General features: G+C 35.0%; 2 protein-coding genes across 3 annotated transcripts; both read right to left on the reverse strand.

Annotated features, from left to right (window-relative positions):
- Positions 1–326: 326 nt before the first annotated feature.
- On the reverse strand, positions 327–3,539 carry LOC107945531 (cation/H(+) antiporter 2). Of its 2 annotated transcripts, none has more exons than XM_041107937.1 (4): positions 3,249–3,539; positions 2,055–3,041; positions 975–1,897; positions 327–872 (listed from the first exon to the last, which is right to left on the reverse strand). In XM_041107937.1, exons 1-4 carry the CDS (start codon positions 3,318–3,320, stop codon positions 584–586), a joined length of 2,271 nt encoding a protein of 756 aa, XP_040963871.1. In that variant the 5' UTR covers positions 3,321–3,539; the 3' UTR covers positions 327–583. The 2 variants fall into 2 exon arrangements, with proteins under 2 accessions (XP_040963871.1, XP_016735072.2); XM_016879583.2 differs by having other exon boundaries at positions 3,165–3,538.
- A 7,260-nt stretch (positions 3,540–10,799) lies between these two features.
- Positions 10,800–11,342, reverse strand: LOC107942048 (uncharacterized). The gene has a single exon (XM_016875692.1). It carries the CDS (start codon positions 11,340–11,342, stop codon positions 10,800–10,802), a length of 543 nt encoding a protein of 180 aa, XP_016731181.1.
- Positions 11,343–24,146: the final 12,804 nt, after the last annotated feature.

Consider the following 24,146-nt stretch of genomic DNA (forward strand, 5'->3'; position numbering starts at 1 on the left):
TCTATAAAAATAATTATATAGAATTGTTTCGACCTTCTCATCTGATAATGAGAAGACAAAATCCGGATAAATACCAATGCCTATTACTAGTAGAAAGATAGAGATAGAAACAAATAACTCGTGTACAAATGTAGATTGCAATTTGAGTGAAAGGGATTGGACTTAAAATATTGTTTTCTTTGTAACTTAAAATTGATTTCTTGAGTAAGATTCCATAAATGTAGATTAATTTCAAAATGCGGAAGCAACTCTTGTATGTTCAATTTTCCTAGCCTTCTACTTATTATGGCCACAACTATTATCAAATCTCAACCAGGAAAATCAAATTTGTTATAAATTTGTACTTTTCTTTGTTAATTTTTACTTTCTGGAAAATAAAACAAACTTTGATCATTCATTCCCAAGGAACTGAATTTTGACGTACCTAACAGTTCCACTATCTATCCGGAGTTTAAAAAGCTAAAGCAGAACCCTTGGCAGGTCAAGTAAACTAATCTAGAAAACTTTAATTTTACATGTATGCATGAAGGTATGGCTACATTTGCAGTAAATGAGGAAAAGGGTAAGGCAGCAAAAGTAGTAACTAGTCATCAAGGAAGCCTCCCTCAGCCTCAGAGTGCCGATGTCGTTGGATGACCAAGATGGAGCCGCTAATGTCTAGTTCTGACGAGGCCAGGAGATCCCCAACCAACCCAAGCTCTGGGCACTCCTCCCAATCGCTCATCCCAGATGTCAAGGGGCATGTTCCTCTCCCTCCCTTCCCAACTATGAACAATGAATACGAATCCGCTATTTCTCTTAGAACTGCTACCGTTTCCTGCCCACTGCTCACATACTTCTCCACAAAACCGGCTCTACCCTGTGCCACATACCTAGTCAAGACAAGAGTAGCCAATATTAAAAAAAAGAAGAAAAAACACCATATATATCTATCTTAAGGCTTTCATTCCGTTGGATGCATGTACGGTACGTACCTGTTATAGAAGGTCTCCACAAAGGCATTGTCTATCTCGTTCTCTGTCCCAATATTTGATATTGCCATGATCACCTCCTCATCCTTTTGGGAAGCATCGTTAATCCATGAATTGCTGCTTCTACTTGCTGTAGTTTTATGCAGGAAGCGGATGACTGTCAAATTCACTTTACTATGCATCAAAATTCTCTTGCTACATGCTAAAGCCTCCCGATCATCAGGCCCACCAAAGAACAGTATTGCTATATTTTGCACGCATTGAGAACCATGTGGTTGTTGGAACCCTGTTTGCCCTCTGTCTACAAAGATGCCCACTGAACATGGGGCATGCCGAAGCACCTTCTGATTTATAGCCCTTATTTCCTCCATGCTGTTTTCCATTTTCCCATCTATTCTCTGGTGCTTGTGAAACGGCAGGAATATAATACACACCCGCAAGTCCTCTGCACCATTGCATACATCTTCATTTATGGTCAGAAATGATGCTACAATTTTACTCTGGTGGACCAATATTTTGGTCTCTGAGATGAAGGCATCAAGAGCGTCATTGATCTCCAGCACATCATTTCCTCCATACTCCTCTTCATCGCTGTATTGATCACCATCTTCTAGTTGATGGTACATCAATTTGCTTTTCCTTTTCTTTGGAAGTTCTACTAGATGCACCATGTATGGCTTGATGGGTGCAGTTGGACAGCCGCCTAATGCTGAGATGAGGCTAACATGTCCTGAAACATGCCTTGGGACATATACACAAGCCAATATTCTGAGCTCACTCTCTGGATTAAGTATTTCCAGTATGGTAGGATACTGAGCACTAGACTCTTCTCTGTTCAGTAAAATGGCAGCCACTGGGCCTATGATCAATGTGTTTAGCACTACTACGGTCAAAAGGAAATCATGAAGATCTGCAGCCCAGACCATCTGGAACCAAAAGAGAACAAGAAAATCAGCATTGAGGAAAGCAAAGATAACAATTTGGCGGCATAAAGTCAAGACTGTGTTCCTTTCTTCAACAGCAAGCTTTCTAAGGACTCAAAGGCATGCATGCAAGCATACGTGAGATTGAGAAGAAGCTTACATTGGGGTTTGGGTTTGTATTAATGAGTATAAGGTCGTAGTTTCCCTTCAAGCAGAGTAACAAAGAAAGGATGACAGATTCATTCCATGGGATCATTAGATAGTGACAAGCAGCAAGGGTGCCGACAATTCTAGTTCCAACGCTCACCAGGATCATGAGGACAGTGAGAGCAAGAGTCAATTTATTGAAAATATTGCTAATATCAAGTTGGAATCCCGTGTAGCCAAAGTAGACGGGAAGAATGAAGGTATTTACAGAGTAAGTGAGCTTGTGCAACAATGTCCGAGCCGTTTTGCCTTCTCTAGGGAACATGAGGCCGACCAGGAAACAACAGAAAATAGCTGTGTAGCCAACCCACTCGGCATACAGAGCAAGACACGTAAGAAGGAACATTATAACGAAGATTTCTTTGTTAGAAACGAATCTATTATTCTGATTTCGTTTATTGAAAAAGTATGATAGATACTTGTTCACAAAGATAACAGCCACTGTAACAAGAGTGATAAGGATTGCACCTCCAAATCTGCCGGAGGAGGAGAAAGCTTTAAGTGTACTGACGATTGTTACACATGACATTTCATTGACCAAGGAAGAATAAATTGCCATTCGCCCTAAATCAGCCGTGTCAAACTTGGTTTCTGCAATCATCCGGATTACTATAGGAGAGGCTGAATTTGCTAAAACTGTCAAGGTAAGAAGGTAAAATGCAAATCGCTCCTTGGTGACATTGAATACCTTGATAAGTAACCAGAAGAATGGTCCACCAAACAAGCAGGCCAGAATTGATCCCCCTCCTGCAACTATGCTTACAACGCGAATGTTGCGTCTTAAATAAGGAACATCTGTTTCCAAGCCGATGGAGAACATAAATAGCATTCGACAAACGAATGAAAAGAACTGATAATACTTTGCAGCAGAAGCCTGGATGAAAAAATCTTTAACTCTTTGTATACGGGACAACAATGAGGGGCCTAACACAACGCCAGCCTGATACAGAAGGCATTCAACAATACATATATATGGTATATTCATAAAATAATTTTTTATATATGGATAACTGCATGCCTTTAAGAATCATGAATATGGATATATATGAAGATGAATGCTTACAAGAAGTTGTGCAAAAGGTCCAGGTTGTCCCAAGGGTTTCAAGACTAGATGAAAAATATGTGAAATCACTAGAATACAAGAGACCTGAAAGCTTGTTGTGATCAAGGGGTTAAATGAGTCCGATGGTTGACACATTAGCTGTTCTGTTGCCTCCATCCTTAATTTTGCTCCTTTTTTTTTTTTTTAAGAATATCTAATTGCTGGTCTGGTCAAGCAGAGAAACGTCGTCAGAGGCTGCCCTGCCAATTGATGATAACTCTCTGCCTTTTGTTTTTGTTTTTTTTCTCTTTCTTTTTCCTCTCCCACTACTTGGGTGGGCCTCCGTCTCTGTATCCTCTGCTTTCTGATGGACGCCCTTTGTTCCCGGGGAATTCGTCATATAAAGACGAGGTCTGTTGACCCCTTTTTTTTTTCCTCTCTTTCCATGCATGCTATGCACTTTCCTAAAATTTATCTTATTTTCTTTGACTCGACTCACGCATCACCAAATATCATAAATGCCAACGGTTAAAGATAATTTACCTTTATCCCTTGCCTGCAATGGTAAAAATATATTATACTCTTAATATATATAATATTTGCATAAATGGAAAAATATAAATTATAAATATTAAACTAAAAATAATATAATATTTTTCAAAAACAATATGAGTGGGTCTAAAATGAGTTTGGGTTAATAATTTACGAATATGGATTGTTTGGGTAAAATTTTAGGCTCATATTTTGGGTCGAACCAAGCTTGCTATCATGGTTCGGCATTGTGTGCCACAATGCCACCATGACATCCCACTTGGCAGACCAGATGAGACTTGAGCCTAGGGACGAGAGATCCCCAATGGTGTACCATGAGGGGCGAGCGTCATGTGAGCAATAAGCAAGCAACATGGTGGTGAACCATGAGCGGACAAGATCGAGGGGGATTGTGATCTCATATGACAAGTTGAGACAAAGTGAAGCCCATGTGTAGGGCAAGTGGGCTTGAAGTAGACTTGTTTATAAGTTGGGCTCCCCACCTAGGCTCGAAGACTAATACGACGTATCTTGATACGACAAATTAAGCCCTTTTCACACTTGAAAAAGCTTGTTCTTGAACAGTGTTCAAGTCATTTTATCATTTTTCCTTACTCAGGTTACAATTTACTTTAATTGAGATTTTTATTTTATTTTATGTTTTTATGAATAAAAACCTCAATTACAAGTCAATTTGAACTTAATGTTTGTTAAGGTTTTTTCAGGGACTTAATCAAGGGAGAAATAGGAACGAAGCAAGCAAGCAGTTGCAGTGTTGCAACCTTGGAAGATCAATATCACAACTTGGAGTTTTCTAACTCCCAAGGTCGAGATATCACCTTCGATAGTTGCGGCATAGCTTGTTCTACTTAGCCTGACACCCCAAACTCGATCAAGATGGACTGACCCGAATTCGAAGTGTTACATAAGCCACCTAAATGAATCTCCGGCTAACAACCACCCAAGACACACCCCGACCTTATAACACCTCAATCATATCTAATTATTAGCTATTTATTAATGTAGAAGCAAACTATGAGCCAATTTTAAACTTTTCCTAAGAAATTTAACCTAAGGACATTTTTGTCATTTTACCACCTATGATAAAACTAACCCGATTTTAGATTTAAATGTTTACCAACCTTCTTTTACTCAAAATTATACAAGCCTAAAAATTTCAGCTTAATTCGAGTTCGTTTACTATGTCTAATTCAATTTTTACTATTAAGGACCAAATTGTAACTAATACAATCTATCAGTACCTATTCCAAATTAAAAATTAAGTGTGTTTCTATCAAATTTTACTCATTACGAGACTAATCCTAAAATTTTACCAAGTTTCCTTACCATCTAGGGCTCTAATTAGACTAATCAAATTTCAGAACTAAATTGTAACTTAAACAAATTAGAATACCAATTTAAAAATACAAAAGTTCAAACCCCAAAAACAAATTGCATTTTTTTTTTGCAAAAAAACTCGTTTTAAAACCTAATTTTACAAATTTTAATGACCAATTAAACCCAATTTAACTACGATTAATTAACATATATATACACACAACTTCAATTGAATTTAATTGACATCAATTAAACCTCAATTAAATAGAATTAAGCAAAGAATTTCATGCACATCAACCACCGAATAACTCAGACAAGTGGCGTACCTTAGTCGCTAGTAAACCACTCCATGGAAGCTTCATTTAAACAATCGTTAGTAGAAATTTCATGTTTCACACACCGTGTTATCAATTACCATGTTATCAAGAAACAATACATCGTAAAACAATCAATAATTAAACTCAAACTGTAACACCCCTTACCCGAGACCGTTTCCGGAGTCGAGCATGAGGTGTTACTTGACTTAACTTAAAAGTTCGGGGCATAAAAATTTACTTTTAAAAGTTATTTCACTGTTTATAGTAAGGTTGTCCACCTGCTCAGTAGTCACTAAATCAATTATAAATCGACCTACAAAACTTGAAATTTAGACCTGTAATTTTTCCCTGAAACTAGACTCATATATCTTTTTACCATAAATTTTTTAGAATTTTTGGTTCACCCAATTAGTAAATTTTATTAGTTAAAGTCTCCCCTGTGTCACTGATCTGCTGTCCTGACCTCTCATCACTAAAATTCAATTATCTCATTATACAGACTTCATATGGTGTTCTCTCTTGTTTCTATAGAAAATAGTCTCAATAAGAAATTTATACATATAAATTAAAACTCATAAATATTTTTTAACTATTTTTAATGATTTTCTAAAGTCAGAACAGGGGATTCCGAAAACCACTTTGACATTGTCTAACTAAAATGCAAATATCTCAGAATACATAATTCCTTTGTCTACACCGTTATTTTTCTATGAAAATAGAATCAATAAGCTTTAATTATATATCTCATCCACCATCTAATCCATTTTTTACTATCCTTGGTGATTTTTGAAAATCACGTTACTACTGCTGTCTCAAAACTGATTCACTACCAATTTTTTTACTTTTTTATGATTTCTATGCATAATTTATCACCTAGACATTTATAACAACAAACACCTTCATACTTAGCCATTTTAATAACTATTCATCATCAAATATTTACATATCATCTTTTGTTCATATCTTAAGAATATACAATCGAAATGACCAAGTCCCTATACATGTCATAGCTCAAAACATTTATCGTCTTAAAATACCGAGTTGTGGTGGTTGATAGTGTGAACGCTCTCCGACGTCTTCAAGATCCCGACTATACTTGATAATACTATATGAAAGAAAAAGAATTAAAAGAAGTAAGCATAAAGCTTAGTAAGTTTACAAGTAAATAAATAACAACATTTATCATAAACAATTATATTCATAAATTTTCATTAAGCATTAAGATCTTTACTTTCTTCTTTACTTACTCTCTTACTCGTTTACTTGCTTGCTTAACTTACTCATTCGTTGCTGAAATTTCTTTTCTCAACTGATAACTGAGATACTCTTAATCTTATTAACTCACCTGAACTTGTCTATTAGGCTTTTACCTGAACTTTCATGTAACATCGTCTATTTACTAGCTCGTTGAATCACTTGGAATACTAAGGATACTCGGGTCTCCTGTCTGAATATAACATGCCAAAGCTATGTCCCAGAATAGTCTTACATGGGATGTTTCTTGTACTGCCAATGCCATATCCCAGATATGGTCTTACATGGGAGTTCTCATATAGGTGCCCATGCCATGTCCCAGACATGGTCTTACGGGGGACCTCTCATCTCGGTGCCAACGCCATGTCCCAGACATGGTCTTACATGGGACCTCGGATAATCTCAATGATGCCAATGCTATGTCCCAGAGACGGTCTTACATGGGATCTCTTTACCCAAATGTCATGACATTTGTTTCCAATACATTCCTCATGTTTCAACGGGGCCTTTTAACACTGATTCTCTGCCATCTCATACTTGAGTCAACATTAAATAAATTCATAAAATAAATGCATAATTGCTGGAAAATAACAATATTAATAATAATTATTGAAATATTGTATTTATTTACTGTAAACTTACCTCAGTACAAAATATGATCAAATCTAGCACTTTAGTCCTCAACCTTTTTCTTTCCCCGGTCTAACTCCGGATTTTGTTCTTCTTGATCTATAATAGAAAATTTAGCTTATTTAATACTCACATTCATCAAAACAGTCCTTAACTCGAAATTTGAAAAAATTACGTTTTTGCCCCTAAACTTTTGCATATTTACACTTTTTTCCCAAAGCTCGGAAATTAAACTTCATCCCTTATTCTTATGTTTTATGACATGCTGAACATTTTTCCCTTCTATGGCAACATCAAATTCCCACTCTAACACTTATGAACATTAGGTATTTTTACCGATTATGTCAATTTACTCATTTTCACTTAAAATCGACTAGCAAAAGTTGTTTAACATAATTTAAAGCTTCATATTCTACCATAAAACATCAAAATAAACACATTTCACCTATGTGTATTTTTCCAAATATAAACCCTAGGTTAAATTATTGCTAGAATAAGCTAAATCAAGTTATCGGGACTCCAAAAACGTAAAGAACATTAAAAACGGGGCTAGAACAGACTTACAATCGAGCTTGGATGCTTGAAAAACCATAGCCATGGTTTTCACTTGTGAAATTTTGCCATGGGGTTGAAGCTGGAGAAAAATTGGCTTTTAATTTTTGTTTTTAATTCATTTTAATAACTAAATGACCAAAATGCCCTTAATGAAAAACTTTGGAAACATGCCTAACCATGCTCATTTTTCTGTACCAAATTAAAAAATGGTCTAATTACCATATAAGGACCTCCAATTTAAAATTTCATAACAATTGGACACCTCTAACATGTAGAACTCAACTTTTGCACTTTTTACAATTTAGTCATTTTTACTAAATTGAGTGCCCAAACGTCGAAATTTTCGAACGAAATTTTCACAAAATCATTTTGTGAAATTGTAGAGCATAAAAATATAATAAAATAATTTTTTTTCTCATCGGATTTGTGGTCTCAAAACCAGTGTTCCGACTAGGCCCAAAATCAGGATGTTACACAAACAAGCCTGAAAATTTTTATAAAACCATTCAAAATAAATGTTCAATGTCCAAAGTCCATTTACAACCAAAATCAAACTAATTCCTAGGAGTACCACAATGCCCGACTACAATCTCTAAAATGCGTAATTAAGTCTCTACCAAGCCTAAATCTCTTGGAACTCTCTTGCTTGGCTCATCAGCTCCTCAATCCCGGAAAATATCTGTATGAATGTGAGGGTGTGAGCTTTAAAAAGCTCAGCAAATGTTAATAAAAACAAAAAGGAAATTAATATCCAATGCATACTTAATTCACAACCATTCATTCACCACTTGTCAGCCAAAATAATTAAACATGTCAATTTAATTTTCATAAACATTTTTAATACCAAAAATCAATTATTCATGGCATTTAATCATCCATTGATATAGCAACAATAACACAAAAATATATATTGGCATTCATTTCTCATGGCTTAATCAGGTGATCATACATCGAATAAACGGATCTCCAAACTCCCACAAATATCAAATACAGCCCACCAAGTTGAGCGGGCCGAAGCATGCGCTCCCTTATAGCGCCTCAAATAACCCATTGAGTGGAGACTCATGCTCAACATTCCCTTATCTACTCCAATAAATTAGTCCGCCTAGAACCTCATTGCTCACAAATAATATATCAATATGGGGAGTATTCACAAATCCTATTGCATGAGAGCTATATCCAATGGATCCACCATGCATGTTGCCAATATATTCAATCAAGCATAGAAAATAAATTAGTCATTATTATGCTCAATTTAATGTGACAAAATGATTATGTATAGCTTGTAACATAGCCATTTAGCATCCAATTCAATCAAGCAATTCACACACCAATTTCCCATATTCAATTATTCAATGTAACACCAAAATATCATGATAAAAAAACATTCAGTACACATGGTTTAAATTATCCTTGAACTTAAACCAACTAATTAACACAACACCACCCAAAATAAATACTCACCATTTTCTTTTTCAACAAATTCAATATATTGCACATTTACTACCAATCTTGCAAAAATTAACCATTCAACCATAATTAATTAATTGTAACAATTAATTAAGCTTCTAATTACACATAATTGAGGGTTAATTTACCAAATCCCTCTTAAAAACACTCACTACACAATTTTTTTTTCTTCCACAACAAGTGATCAACTAGGCAATTTCAAGCTTCGATTTTGGTTATCTCAATCCTCTTCAAGATTCGAAGCTGCAACAGAGGTAAAGTAGACATTACACCTTTCCAAAGCTATATTAAACACAAATTTTAATTTACTATACTAATAGAATTCACTCACAAAGATACCTTACCGAATTTGTAACATCAAGTCAAAAAGTCGATTCCTCATAAAATCAACCTCTCCGACCTTTCTAACCACTTCCAAACATCAATATTAAACCAATTACACATAAACTAAGCATCAATTTCACAAAAATCCAGAAAATTAATTCAAGAAGATGTTGAAATTCAAATTTCTTCAAATTATCTCACAAATAATTTTTAATATTGATAAATAAAACCAAAAACCTTCTAATAGATCCATTTTGAGTTGGAACATCTATTGATTTGTGGATTTCCTCTCAAAATTAAAGATCCACCATTAAAGCACCTTAAGCTTTTGAAGAAGATGGCATTGATAAAAAATTATGTAATTGACTCTCGAATCATGTAATGTTTCTAATTATCATAAAAATAATTTTAGAAATGATAATTACCTTTGATTCGTTCTAAATCTTTTGATTGATAATCTTGATTCAAGGATCTTGAAAAATTTCAATCTATTTTTTGCTACTTTTGAGAATAATTTTGGGTGAAACAGGAGAGTATTTTGAGAAAAAAATTGTTTGGATATATTCTGTGATGATAGATCTTTAAAATCATGGAAAGAAAATGAAATTTATAGCTCTCTAATATGATGTAAATGGTGCGAAAAGTAGGCTAGATGCATTATTTTTAAAGCTGAAACAACCCACAAGAATTTAAAAATTGGGGAATTTGCCTAATGGCCACTCCCACATTTCCCTTATTCTACCATTTAATCATTTCCCTCCAAAATTCCAAATTTTAAGGTTTATTTGTTAAATAAATACCCAAAAATTTCCCTTATTTTACAGTTAAATCCAATTTAATTAATATTTAAATTTAACTCAATCTAACCCCCAATAAAATTATTTTAAAATTATTTTTGACCCAAATTAATTAATTTTACCTATAATTAATTAATTACTTTAAAATTAAATTTCCAAAAATATTTTTATTTTTTCGGTTTATTTTTTAATCGATTTTAAATGAAATTAACCTCCTAAAATAAATTAAAAATTATTAAAAACCCTATTAATTCCTAGTTTCACACTTGGAACCTGAAAAATATATCCAAAACTTTTAGACCCGGTTTAGGGATATTACAACTCTCCCCCTCTAAAAAGAATTTTCATCCTCGAATTTTACCTAAATCAAATAGATACGGATACTGACGTTTCATCACATCTTTCGACTCCTAGGTGGCTTTCTCCGTCTTGTGGTTGCGTCACAAAACTTTCACCAATAGAATTGTCTTATTATGTAGCACCTTAATCTCATGATCTAAGATCGCAACTAGTTCCTCCTCGTACGAAAGATCAGATCGAACCTCAATCTCCTCAACATGAACAATGTGAGAAGGATCAGATCTGTACTTCTGTAACATGGGAACATGGAAAATATCATGAATATGCTCTAACTCAGGCGGCAACAAAAAATGATAAGTAACGTGTCCAATCTGCTCGGTAACCTCGTAAGCGCCAATAAACCTTAGACTGATCTTACCCTTCCGCCCCAACCTTAGAACTTTCTTCCATAGTGAAACCTTCAGAAATACCTTATCACCAACCTGATTCTCGTTGTCTCGACATCTCAGGTCAGCGTAGAACTTTTGTCGATCAGGAGCAGCCTTCAACCGCTTGCAAACAAGTCTCACCTTATCCTCAACTTCCCAAACCAACTCCAGACCCAAATTCCTCTTCTCCTGCATATTGGACCAACACAAAGGAGTCCTACACCTTCGACCGTACAAAGCCTCAAGTGGTGCCATCTAAATACTCTTCTGATAGCTATTTTTATACGCAAACTCGGCTGACGGAAAGTGACGATCCCAGTTACCTCCAAAGTCGATAACACAACTACGAAGCATGGCCTCAAGAATCTGGATCACCCTCTCTGACTGACCATTAGTTTGCAGATGATAAGCTAAACTGAAATGAAGCTTTGAACCTAAAGCCTCATGCAACGCCTTTTAGAATCTCAAAGTAAACTATGGATCTCAGTCTGATATTATAGAAACAGGAACTCCATGAAGACGAACAATCTCTCGGATGTAGAGCTCAACTAACTGATGTAGACTAAAAGTCGTATGAACCAGTAGAAAATGTACACATTTCGTAAATCTATCCACAATCACCCAAATTGAATGCTTATGTGTTGGAGTCAAAGGCAAACTCGAAAAAAAATCTATCGTAATCCGCTCCTATTTACACTCCAGAATCTGAATAGGCTAAAGCAAACCCGATGGACGCTAATGTTTGGCTTTTACCTTTTAACAAACCAAACATCTCGCAACAAAGTTGACAACATCCTTCTTCAACCCAGACATCCAATACAGAACCTGAAGATCCTAATACATCTTATTCCCACTGGGATGCATAGCAAAAAGACTGCTATAAGCCTCAATAAGAGTCAAAAGCCTCAGATTCTCGTTCTCTGGAACGCACAAATGAACTCAGAAACATAGAACGCCATCAGAGCTGAGATCGAAATCCCTCTAAACACCTGACTTAACCTGATGAATTTGATGAGCCAATCTATCATCAAAAGGCTGACACTCACGAATTTGTTGCGAAAGAACTAGCCTCACCTGAAGTTTAGCCAATAGACCCCCATCATCAGAGACAAACAACCTCGTAAACATAGCCCCCAAATCTACCAGAGACTTGTGACTCAAAGCATTTGCAACTACTTTCCCCTTCCCTGGATGGTACTCGATCACACAATCATAATCTTTCAGCAACTCGATCTAGCACCTTTGTCTCAAGTTCAACTCATTTTGAGTTAGTAGATAGTTAAGACTCTTGTGATCGGTGTATATCACAAACCTCTCACTGTATAGGTAGTGATGAGAAATCTTGAGCACGAAGACTACAATAACTAACTCCAAATCATGAGCCAAATGGTTACACTCATGTGGCCTCAACTGCTTTGATGCATAATGAACTACCCTACCCTCCTACATCAGCACACACCGTAGTCCTGTATAAGAAGCTTCACTATAGACCACATACTTCTTATCGGACTCCGGCTGTGTCAACACAGGCGCTTCGGTCAAAATCGACTTCAGCTTCTCAAAACATTTTTTCCTTTCATTAGTCCACTCAAAGGTGGTGTTCTTCTGAAGCAACTTCGTCAAAGAAGAAGTAATGCTCAAAAACCCCTCGACAAAGCGACGGTAATAACCAGCTAACCCTAAAAAACTTCTGACCTTGGAAACAGTCTTTGGCGGTTTCCAATCCAAAATCGTATCAACCTTTTTCGGATCAACCCAAATACCTTCAACTGAAATGACATGACCTAGAAAAACCACCTTACGAAGCCAATACTCACACTTGCTCAGCTTCGCATACAACTGCTTCTCCTGCAAAACTTGCAGAACCACTCTCAAGTGCTCATTGTGCTTATCCTCTGATTGAGAATACACCAATATATCATCTATGAAAACTACAATGAACCTTCTAGGTAGGAATGAAATACTTGGTTCATCATGTCCATAAATGCGGTAGGTGCATTCGTCAACCCGAATGGCATTCGTCAACCGAGTCTTGAAAGTAGTTTTCACCACATCCGAATCCTTAACCTTCAATTAATAATACCCAGACCTCAAATCAATCTTTGAAAAAATCGAAGCTCCCCGAAACTGGTCAAACATATCATCAATCCTCAGTAGTGGATATTTATTCTTGATTGTCAACTTATTCAGCTGGCGATAATCGATGCACAGCCTCAAAGTCCCATCCTTCTTATTCATAAAACACTGGTGTTCCCCATAGAGACACACTAAGATGAATGAATGCACGATCCAACAACTCTTGCAACTATAGTTTCAACTCTTTCAATTCCTCAGGTGCCATGTAATAGGGTGCAATAGACACCGGAGCAGTACTAGGATAGAGCTCAATACCAAACTCAACTTCTCTATCCGGTGGTAAACTAGGCAACTCCTCAAGAAACACATCTGAAAAATCACAGACAACCCGAATCTCATTCAACCTTATCTCCCTATTATCAGCATTCAGGACATAGGCTAGATAAGCTTTGCAACCTGTCCAAACCAACATCTCAGCACAAAAGCGAAGAAATCACATTCGACAACAACTCAAATTTCTCACCAATGACAACAACTTTCAAAACACTAGCACCACACAGAGTCACCAACTTTGCCTCGCAATCCACCTTAGCCCAATGCTCGGACAACCAATCCATACCCAGAATGATGTCGAAACCTCAAAATAGCAACTCAAGCAGATGAACCAAAAACACATGTCCCCGAACCATCAGGGGACAACGACAATATACCCGATCCACCATTACATAATCACCTAAAGGGTTCTTAACCGTAGCACTCGATTTAGATGTTTCTACCACAATCCCTAACTCTCTAGCTATGTCTCTCAAGATAAATGACCTCGTCGCACCAGAATAAACTAAAGCTAGCAGAGGAAAAGACTGTAGTGTGAAAGTACTTGCGATAACATCAGTCGTCATGTAACAACCTATTTTTTAATGGCGCCAAAAATAGTGGCTTTGGTGTCACCAAATCCATTGAGTAAGTTTGTAAATATTATATTTAATATTTATGAGTTAATTACGAGATTGAAAAGGTTTTTGATATAGTGGTTTTTATTTTATAAGCGATTTATTAAGTCCAAGTGGTAAGACCCTAAGGTCAAGTGGTTTTAGAAAATGAGGTATCGGGACCTCAATTCTATAAATCGAGTCATAAATATTTTTATAAATATTTACTAAGTGTCATTAAGGTGGTATTAAAGTGTCATTAAAAAAGTTTAACGTTTCAATAGTTAATTAAATAACAAGGACTAAATCGTAAAAGATGTAAAATTTGATCACTATTTGATTTGAGTGATTAAATGGTTAATTGAATAAAGGAAAAGGGAGTTAAATGGTAATTAGACCATTTAATAATGTAGTGGACGGTTTTGGGCATCTAAAAGCATGAAAAATTTGATGTTTATTAAATGGACAAAATGGTAATTTGATTATTAAATTAAATAAAATAAAAACCAAAATGTTATATCATCATTTTGGTGTCTTCTTCACGAATTGAAAGAAGAAAGAAGCCATGTTTATGGAAGCTAGGTTTGGCCATGTTTCATTCCTTGCATGTAAGCCCCTAAACTATCATTTTCTTGTAATTTTTATGTTTTTGAGATTGTTACAAGTAGGTCCAGCTAGCCCGTACCTTTGATTTTGAAACTGTTAAAGGTTTTGAATGTTTCCATTGATGAATATTGTGATTTTTGTTGTTAAATGATGAATTTGGAATGTTGATTGATAATTAAAAGTATTTTGTTAAGTGATTTTTCATGAATTTACTGATTAGGGACTAAATTGTTAAATTAATAAAATTACAAGGATTTAATGTGAAATTTTTGCATAAATGGGTTGTTAAAGATACCATGAACATTCAGCTATGCTCAATTATGGGTAAAAATGGTTAATTTGCATGTTTTGGGTAATTTTAAGGGTAATTTTGTAAAATATAAAAAATGACCAAATTGCATGAAATACATTGTTTTACTTCCTAAAGATCAAGACCAGATGGAATTTAGCCAGGTAAGTTTGTATGAAATATATTCTGTATAATTTTGATTAAATTGAATATTAATTTGTGATTATATTGGGATTAAATCAATATATATATGTTAGCATGTAATTTACCGTGTTATGAAACGACATAAATCCAATGACGTACGATGATTACCAAGTCCTGTTTGAACCTTAGGAATTCGTAGGATACAAATGACATGTCATTAGGGTTACCGATTTTAGCTCATATGAGCTTACCGATACTCAGCTCGCATAAGCTTACTTTTATTCAGCTCGGAGGAGCTTACCATTATTCAGCTCGGAGGACCTTACCATTTACAGCTCATAAGAGCATACCGATTCAAAACTCGTATGAGCATACATGTACAGGAATTGACGGATTACAGTTCAGTACATCTCATGTGTACTACCCGCGTATCCAACGATATTGTTAATGGTTTAATGGGCACATTTATGTTACGAGATTATATGAGTTCGATATGAACTATTATAGATATTTACATGAAATACATGGAAATGATTTTACATGATGTATTGATACATGATATGGATGTTACATGTTTATGGAAATTTGATTAATTTTTGAGTTCATTGATCGGCTGTAAACGTCATAACAATAATGTGGAAGCATACACTGTCGATGCAAGTATAATAGGCAGATGTGAATCTATCGAATATCGATCCCACAAGGATGGTTGTCTTTTGTCTATTAGTGTCGATGCAATAACTAAATAGAAACAAGGTAAATTGTGGGTATAGTTGTCAAAGAAATAACTCGAAAACAATAAGATAAAATTGGGATCCCCAACATGAATCTTCAATAGTATACTAAGTACTCATACGGTATAAAAGATAGGTGATTGTTGACGCAATAAAATTAATGTATATCTTACCAAATGCCACTATTTGGTTTAATCTGAGACTTAACCATGCACATTAACCTCACCTTTCGATGATGGCAATAGGGCACTATTAAGAACAAGTGGACTAAACTCCTTTAGTCCTTACTCAACTTCTGCTGAAAAGCTTATTAGCTCAAACTGTCACTGCACCTTCCAGTGTTAGTGACTGCAATAATGTTCAAACTCTCAAGATTAAACAACAAAAATAGGATTTAATAAGATAAAATTTAACAAAACATTCATTGTACTTCTATACAGTAGAAAACATAGAGTAATCACAATATTTTTAAGAAATGAGAAAGAATCAAATGGAGAATACTATTCCTAGGCTACTCGATCGAGTCTATCCATTTCCCATTGTTCTACACTTAAATCTCCTTGTCAGGAGTGGGTTTGCATCAGTCTTCATGTTGGCTCACTCAAGGGAAGCTCAAGCTGCCATAGTCGCTAGCTTCAAAATAGGGTAAGAGAATCATCGTCCATAAAAAATTCCTCCCCTTTCATTCTTCTCAAGTTATCCTTTTATGTTCTCCTCAACGGTATAGGTTTCCTTCTCTCAGGATTCTTCTATCCTTGTTCATACAGGGTAGTTACACCAGATTGGATAGCTCACTTATGGTTGGCTCTTATCAGACAGTTGTCAACTGTGGCGACAATTTTGAATGCCATCTAGAATTAACTCATGCAACGACATTACAGATATCTGTCAACTGTGGCGACAATTTTGGACGCAATCTGGAATTAAATCATGTAACGAAATTAGTGCAGAAAGATAACAAAAATTAAAGAAGAAATAATCTAGGATTCACTGAGTTATAAAATGCAATTTACTAAACTGAACATGCTAAAATGTATGCTAAGGGTAACTAAATGGGAACAATTTAAACAGTAAATAGGAATAAAACATATGCTCTTTCTACTACAATCATTCATCCATGATTATTGATTCATATATGAATTTACATGACTAACATGATTGGTGTATATGTGCTTAGGCTTTGGCTAAGTTGTGGTTGGATTATACCACGTTAAATTTATAAGTTATGCATTGAAATGGTAAATGCCTAAATGGAAATATGCTTATGATCATGAAAGGGTGGTAAGGTTTATATTATGTAATTCCTATTGAAAGGTTTATATTACTTTTAAATGCACTAGCTTGTGGCTATGATTGAATGATATGCTTATGTCTTGTGTGTTATGCATATAAAACGGGTGTGGAAAGGTAATGAAATAGTAAGTTCATACCTGAAGTGTAGAATGATGAAAAAAGGAATGATGAATTAAATTGACGTTATTTAAGCTAATGAGAGTAAATGCAATGGAAAGTAATAAAATGCAAATGAAAATAAGAAAATTTGAAAGGGTTTAAAGTTATTTAAAATCCTACTGTGCTAGGGATGATATGTATAAGTGATGCTGTGGATTTATTCACCTTGTGAGTTGTTGAATATAACTTCATGAATCTTGCGATATCGGTATTGGATTACTCTTGATATGTATAAATTTCATATTTTAAATGAATTGACATGATTAAAGTTTATACGAGCTTACTAAGCATTCATTGGTTACATAGTTGTTTTCCTTTACTTTTTTAAGATTATCGGAAGCTCGATGAGGTTGGAAGCTAGTCGGAGATCAATCACACTATCCATCGGCTCTATTGGTACTTTCGGATGTTTTGATTTTGGTTATAATGGCATGTATAGGAATTTTTGGCTAATGTTTGGCCTATATCTTTTGGTTGTTGAAATAGCCATATGGTTTGGCTTGTGTTATGGTATCTTGGTTGTGATTATGGAATTTTGAATGTTGACAAAGGTTTGGTTTTTGGCATGTATATAAATGGCCTTAAATTAGTTGATATCATGGCTTATTATGCTAAAAATGTTTAAGTTAGAATGATTGATTAAGTATGCATATTATAAATTTTTTATGGTAATTTGGTACATTTGTTATAAATGACATATGTGACCTTTGGTGTAAATTGTTGAATGGTATATTTGGTATGTTTTGTTAGGTAAAATAAGTAGTTTGTCATTGATGCAAGCTTAATCAAAAGTTAGTTGAACATTTTGGGTAAATTGAATATGTAATTGTAAATGTTTAGGTGTTTATCTTGAGGTGCCCTTTGGGAATATTGGTTGTATGCAAATGAACCATATATTGCTAGCTTGATTATGTATGGTGTTGATGCATTTTGATGGCTTGCTTAATTGTGCAAAAGTGATTGTAGGTACATGCTTGAGTGGGTGAGAAAAATGGCTTGGAAATGACCTATTTTTCATCCACACGGGTTGCAAGTCAAAGGGTTGCAAGTCAAGCTGTTACATGGCCTAGCACACGGTCTGGCACACGGGCGTGTGAGGTCACTTCAATGGGTACACGGCCTAGCACACGTGCTTGTGGCTTGGCCGTGTGACTAAGTTAGTGAGTTACACGGGCACAGACATGGGCTGGGACACGGCCGTGTGTCACTTTTTCGGATGCCCACATGGTGTAAGACATGGGCGTGTCTCTTGGCCGTGTGATCCTTACAGTTTGGAAATTTTCATCTTTTTCTGAAAAATTCTCTGAGTTCCTGATTTAGTCCTGACTTGTTCCTAATGCATTTTTAGGGCCTCGAGGGCTCGTATAAGGGACTGTAAACTCTGTTTGTTTGAAATTCCATTTGTTCGTACTGTAAACTCTGGTAATACTCCGTAACCGCGTTCTAGTGGCAGATACTGGTTAGGGGTGTTACATGCCACTCTAGTCCAGGGCTCCCTCACTGCATAAACATTAGCTGGACCACCATCACGACCTCGAGCAGCACCACATTGACCATCACCTCTAGCACCATCACCTCTGCCACGGCCTTTCCCTCGAGCTGGAGTAGGTGCAGCAACAATAACAGCAACAGGCTGATCGCAAACCATAATGGCTCTCCTCGAGCAGTCACTGACACGGTGCATCATCAAACCGCATATAAGACAAGCACTCATCATCCTCTAACACTAACGACAATGACGTCGACTATAATGCTCAAATATCGACCATATAGCAGCCCCTTGATCAACAAGACCAGCCTCAACTCTCGCAACCTACCTATCCTAACCGCGACCACTAGAAACATGTCGTCTAGATCTACCAAAACGACCTCTCTTACTCTTATGAACAGAACCACTAGCAGCCTCAGTCGACCTCTTAACAACTCCAAAAGAAGCAGCTTTGGGCTCCTCCCCTAAAGTCTCCTCTAACGCGCGAGCCTTCTCAACTAACTCGTCGAAGACCTCAGTATTCTGAGCAGATAGGTAAAGCTTATCTCATGATTCAGCCCAAACCTGAACCTCTTATACTGGTTCAATTCAGAAGACAGCAACTTGGGAGCATACTGGCTCAACTGGACAAACTCAGCCTCGTATTCATCTATCGACAGAGTTCCCTGAATAAGATCCATAAACTCCTATCTCCTAGCCTCCAGATACTACTCGCTCATAAACTTCCTCCGAAATGATGCTAAGAAGAAGTCTCTAGTGCCAAAACTTGACGAACTAGAGAAACGTTAGCACAAGCGATACGCTGTAGTGCTCCTACCATCTCGGACATGAAATGCTCGACACGACCCATCTGAGCATCGTCCCACGGTGATGTATCGTCATCCATACTACCACGATCACGATGTGGAGGCATAACGACTATCGTACACTAAAGAGAAAGAGTAATAAAATGTACCAGGAGTGAGTAGTGGTAGGAGATCCAAGATTTAACTAAGTACAGTTATTACAAGGTATTGTGTTCCCAATCCTACCTCAAGAACAATTTATATCAAAAAAATCATACATAGGCAAAAATACAAAATTTTTAATAATCAGAAACAAGCAAACAACATAATCCAAGATCATTAATATTCAAGCAGCCTAACTAGTCTAGGCTAGTCTACAAATTTAAACCTAGAGCTCTGATACCACCAAATGTGACACCCCAAATCGACCAAGACAGACAGGCCTAAATACGAAGCGTTATAATATCCACCTAAGTGACTCTCCGGCTAACAACCACCCAAGACACACCCCAACCTTATAATACCTCAATCTTATCTGATTATTAGCTATTTATTAATGCAAAAGCAAACTATGAGCCAATTTTAAACTTTTTCTAGGTAATTTAACCTAAGGGCATTTTTGTAATTTTACCACCTATAGTGAAACTAACTCGATTTTATATCTAAATGTTTACCAATCTTCTTTTAGTCAAAATTATACAAGCCTAAAAATTTCAGCTTAATTTGAGTTTGCTTACTATATCTAATTCAATTTTTACTATTAAGGACCAAATTGTAACTAATACAAACTATCAACACCTATTTCGAATTACAAATTAAGTGTGTTTCTATCAAATTTTACCCATTACAAGACCAATCTTAAAATTTTATCAAGTTCCCTTACCATCTAGGGCTCAAATTAGACTAATCAATTTTTGGAAACTAAATCGTAACTTAAACAAATTAAAATACCAATTTAAAAAGACAAAAATTCAAACCCCCAAAAACTCTACAGTTATTTTTGCAAAAATTTTTATTTTAAAACCCGATTTTGTATATTTTAATGACATATTAAACCCGTTATAACTATAATTAATTAACATATATATACACACAACTTTAATTGAATTTATTGACATCAATTAAACCTCAATGAAATAGAATTAAGCAATTAATTTCATGCACATCAAACACCGAATAACTCAGACAAGTGGCGTACCTTAGTCGCTACTAAACCACTCCATGGAAGCTTCATTTAAACAATCGTTAGTATAAATTTTATGTTTCACACACCGTATTATTCAAGCAACAATACACCGTAAAACAATCAATAATTAAACTCAAACATGCCTGAAAATTATTATAAAACCATTCAAAATAAATTTCCAAAGTCCAAAGTCCGTTTACAACCAAAATCAAACTAATTCCTTGGAGTACCACAATGCCTGACTAAAGTCTCTAAATTGCGTAATAAAGTCTTTATCAAGCCTAAATCTCTTGGAACTCTCTTGCTTGACTCCTTAACTCCTCAATCTCGACGAATATCTGCATTAATGTGAGGGTGTGAGCTTTAAAAAGCTCAGTGACTGTTAATAAAAAGAACAAGTAAATTAACATCCAATTCATGCTTAATTCACAACCAATCATTCAGCAATTATCAGCCAAAATAATTAAACATGTCTATTTAATTTTCATAAACATTTTCAATACCAAAAATAAATTATTCATGGCTTTCAATCATCAATTGATATAGCAACAATCACACAAAAATATATATTGGCATTCATTTCTCATGGCTTAATTGGGTGATCATACATTGGATAAACGGATCTCCAAACTCCCACAAATATCAAATACAGTCCACCGAGTTGAGTGGGTTGAAACACGCGTTCCCTTATAGCGCCTCAAATAACAGATTGAGTGGAGACTCATGTTCAACACTCCCTTATCTCCTCCAAAAAATCAGTCCGCCTAGAGCCTCATTGCTCACAAATAACATATCAACATGGCGAGTACTCACAAATCCTATGGAATGCCAACTATATCCAATGGATCCACCATGCATGTTGCCAATATATTCAATCAAAGATAGCAAATAAATCAGTCATTATTAATGTGACAAAATGATTATGTATATCTTGTAACATAGCCATTTAACATCCAAATAATCAAGCAATTCATACACCAATTTCCTATATTCAATTATTCAATGTAACACCAACATATCATGATAAAAAAATTTTGGTACACATGGTTTAAATTATCCTTGAACTTAAACCAATTAATTAACACAACACCACCCAAAATAAGGACTCACTTACCATTTTCTTTTTCATACAAATTTAATATATTGCACATTTACTACCAATCTTGCAAAATTTAACCATTCAACCATAATTAATTGATTGCAATAATTAATTAAGCTTCTAATTAAACATAATTGAGGGTCAATTTACCAAATTTCCCTTAGAAACACTTAATACACAATTTTTTTCTACCACAACAAGTGATCAACTAGGCAATTTCGAGCTTCGATTTTGTTTATCTCGGTCCTGTTCAAGATTCGAAGCTTCAACAGAGGTAAAGTAGACATTACACCTTTCCAAAGCTATATTAAACACAATTTTTAATTTACTATACTAATAGAAATTCACTCACAAAGATACCTTACCAAATTTGTAACATCAAGTCAAAAACTTGATTCCTCACAAAATCGACCTCTCCAACCCTCCTAATCACTTCCAAACATCAATACTAAACCAATTACACATAAACTAAGCATCAATTTCACATTTAAATCAATTTCATAAAAATTGAGAAAATTAATTCACGAAGATGTTGAAATTCATATTTCTTCAAATTACCCTACAAATCATGTTTAATCTTGATAAATAAAACTAAAAACCTTCTAATAGATCCATTTTGAGTTGGAACATCCATTGAGTTGTGGATTTCCTCTCAAAATTAAATATCTACCATTAAAGCACCTTAAGCTTTTGAAGATGACGACGTTGATAAAAATCATGTAATTTACTCTCAAATTATGTAAAAATGTTTCTAATCATCAAAAAAATAAGTTTAGAAATGATAATTACCTTTGATTTGATCTAAATCCTTTGATAGAAAATCTTGATTCAAGAATCTTGAAAATTTCAGAATATTTTTTGCTACTTTGGAGAATAATTTCGGGTGAAAAGAGAGTATTTTGAGAAGGAAATTGTTTGGATCTATTCTCTTATGATAGATCTTTAAAACCATGCAAAGAAAATGAAATTTATAGCTTTCTAATATAATGTAAATGGTGTAAAAAGTAGGCTAGATGCATTGTTTTTAAAGCTGAAACAACCCACCAGAATTTAAAAATTGTGTAATTTGCCTAATGGCGACTCCCACATTTCCCTTGTTTTACCATTTAATCATTTCCCTCAAAAATTTTAAAATTTAAGGTTTATTTTCCAAATAAATACCCCAAAAAATATTTTAATTAATATTTAAATTTAACTGAAGTTAATCCCCAATAAAAAATATTTTAAAATTCTTTTTCGACCCAAATTGATTATTTTCACTAATAATTATTTAATTACTTTAAAATTAATTTTCAAAAAATATTTTTATTTTTCCAGATTATTGTTTAATCAATTTTGAATGAAAGTAACCTCCTAAATTAAATTAAAAATTATTAAAAACTTCTAAATTCCTAGTTTCACACTCAGAACCCGAAAAATATACCTGAAACTCTTAAACCTGGTTTAGGGATATTACATAGCCAATGAGAACATCTTGCCAAGCATAAAAGTAGTGACACTAGACTTATTGTGTCACAACACAGAGCCCCCTGATCTGCTAGGTCCTGACATTGGTCTTGTAATGTCGCGACATGACTTTGAGATAGACCAAGGAGGCCAAGCCCCCTGATGAGAAAAGTCTCAACTTTCATCTCTCATTGTTGCTACCAAGAACCTTCTCATTAGCAATTTCGTGATATCACCTTGCCAACGTCATGACATTGAGTTCATGATAGCCAAATCGAGAGGGCAGCATAAAGAAATTTTGGGTCAATCTTACCATAATTGTGTTTAATGATGGGGACAATATTCTAATTGAAGGGTTGTTACTATTTGGCCTATAAATACTTGTTAAAAGATTGGGTTCGGAAAATACAGCGGAAAATAAGTTTAAGGGAAAACCAGAGTTTTAAAATTATTTCCAAAATAAGAACTTGCTTGTGTTATTTAAAGTAATAAACACTTAACCAAAATTGTATCTTTATGATTCATTTAGGATGAACACTTCGATCGGGTAGTCTTCTCCACTATCCCCAAGCTCACATCTGCCGAGTGTGGGCTCACTCCGAATCAAAAAATTTTTCAAAAAATTTCTAGTGGGGAAACTTCATAATTTCTTTAAACTTTTGGGGTCAAGTTGTAAATAAGAAGAATATCTCTAGAAATTTTCTAAAATATTTTATTCAAAGAATTTTCTCTCTACGACTTTTCTTGAATTCAAAGGTATGAGAATAATGCTAGAGTATGCCCAAAAACCAATCATGAGATGGTTGTAATTACATACTCATTTT

The sequence above is a fragment of the Gossypium hirsutum genome, chromosome D12, assembly GCF_007990345.1.
Source record: "Gossypium hirsutum isolate 1008001.06 chromosome D12, Gossypium_hirsutum_v2.1, whole genome shotgun sequence".
Taxonomy (NCBI): Eukaryota; Viridiplantae; Streptophyta; class Magnoliopsida; order Malvales; family Malvaceae; genus Gossypium; species Gossypium hirsutum.

Coding starts and splice junctions, on each gene's coding strand:
- LOC107945531 (XM_016879583.2), bottom strand. CDS start 3,320: ATGGAGGCAACAGAACAGCTAATGTGTCAACCATCGGACTCATTTAAC. Junction 1,898..2,054: donor ATACAAACCCAAACCCCAAT/GTAAGCTTCTTC, acceptor TTTTGGTTCCAG/ATGGTCTGGGCTGCAGATCT. Junction 873..974: donor GTGGAGACCTTCTATAACAG/GTACGTACCGTA, acceptor TGTCTTGACTAG/GTATGTGGCACAGGGTAGAG.
- LOC107942048 (XM_016875692.1), bottom strand. CDS start 11,342: ATGGCACCACTTGAGGCTTTGTACGGTCGAAGGTGTAGGACTCCTTTG.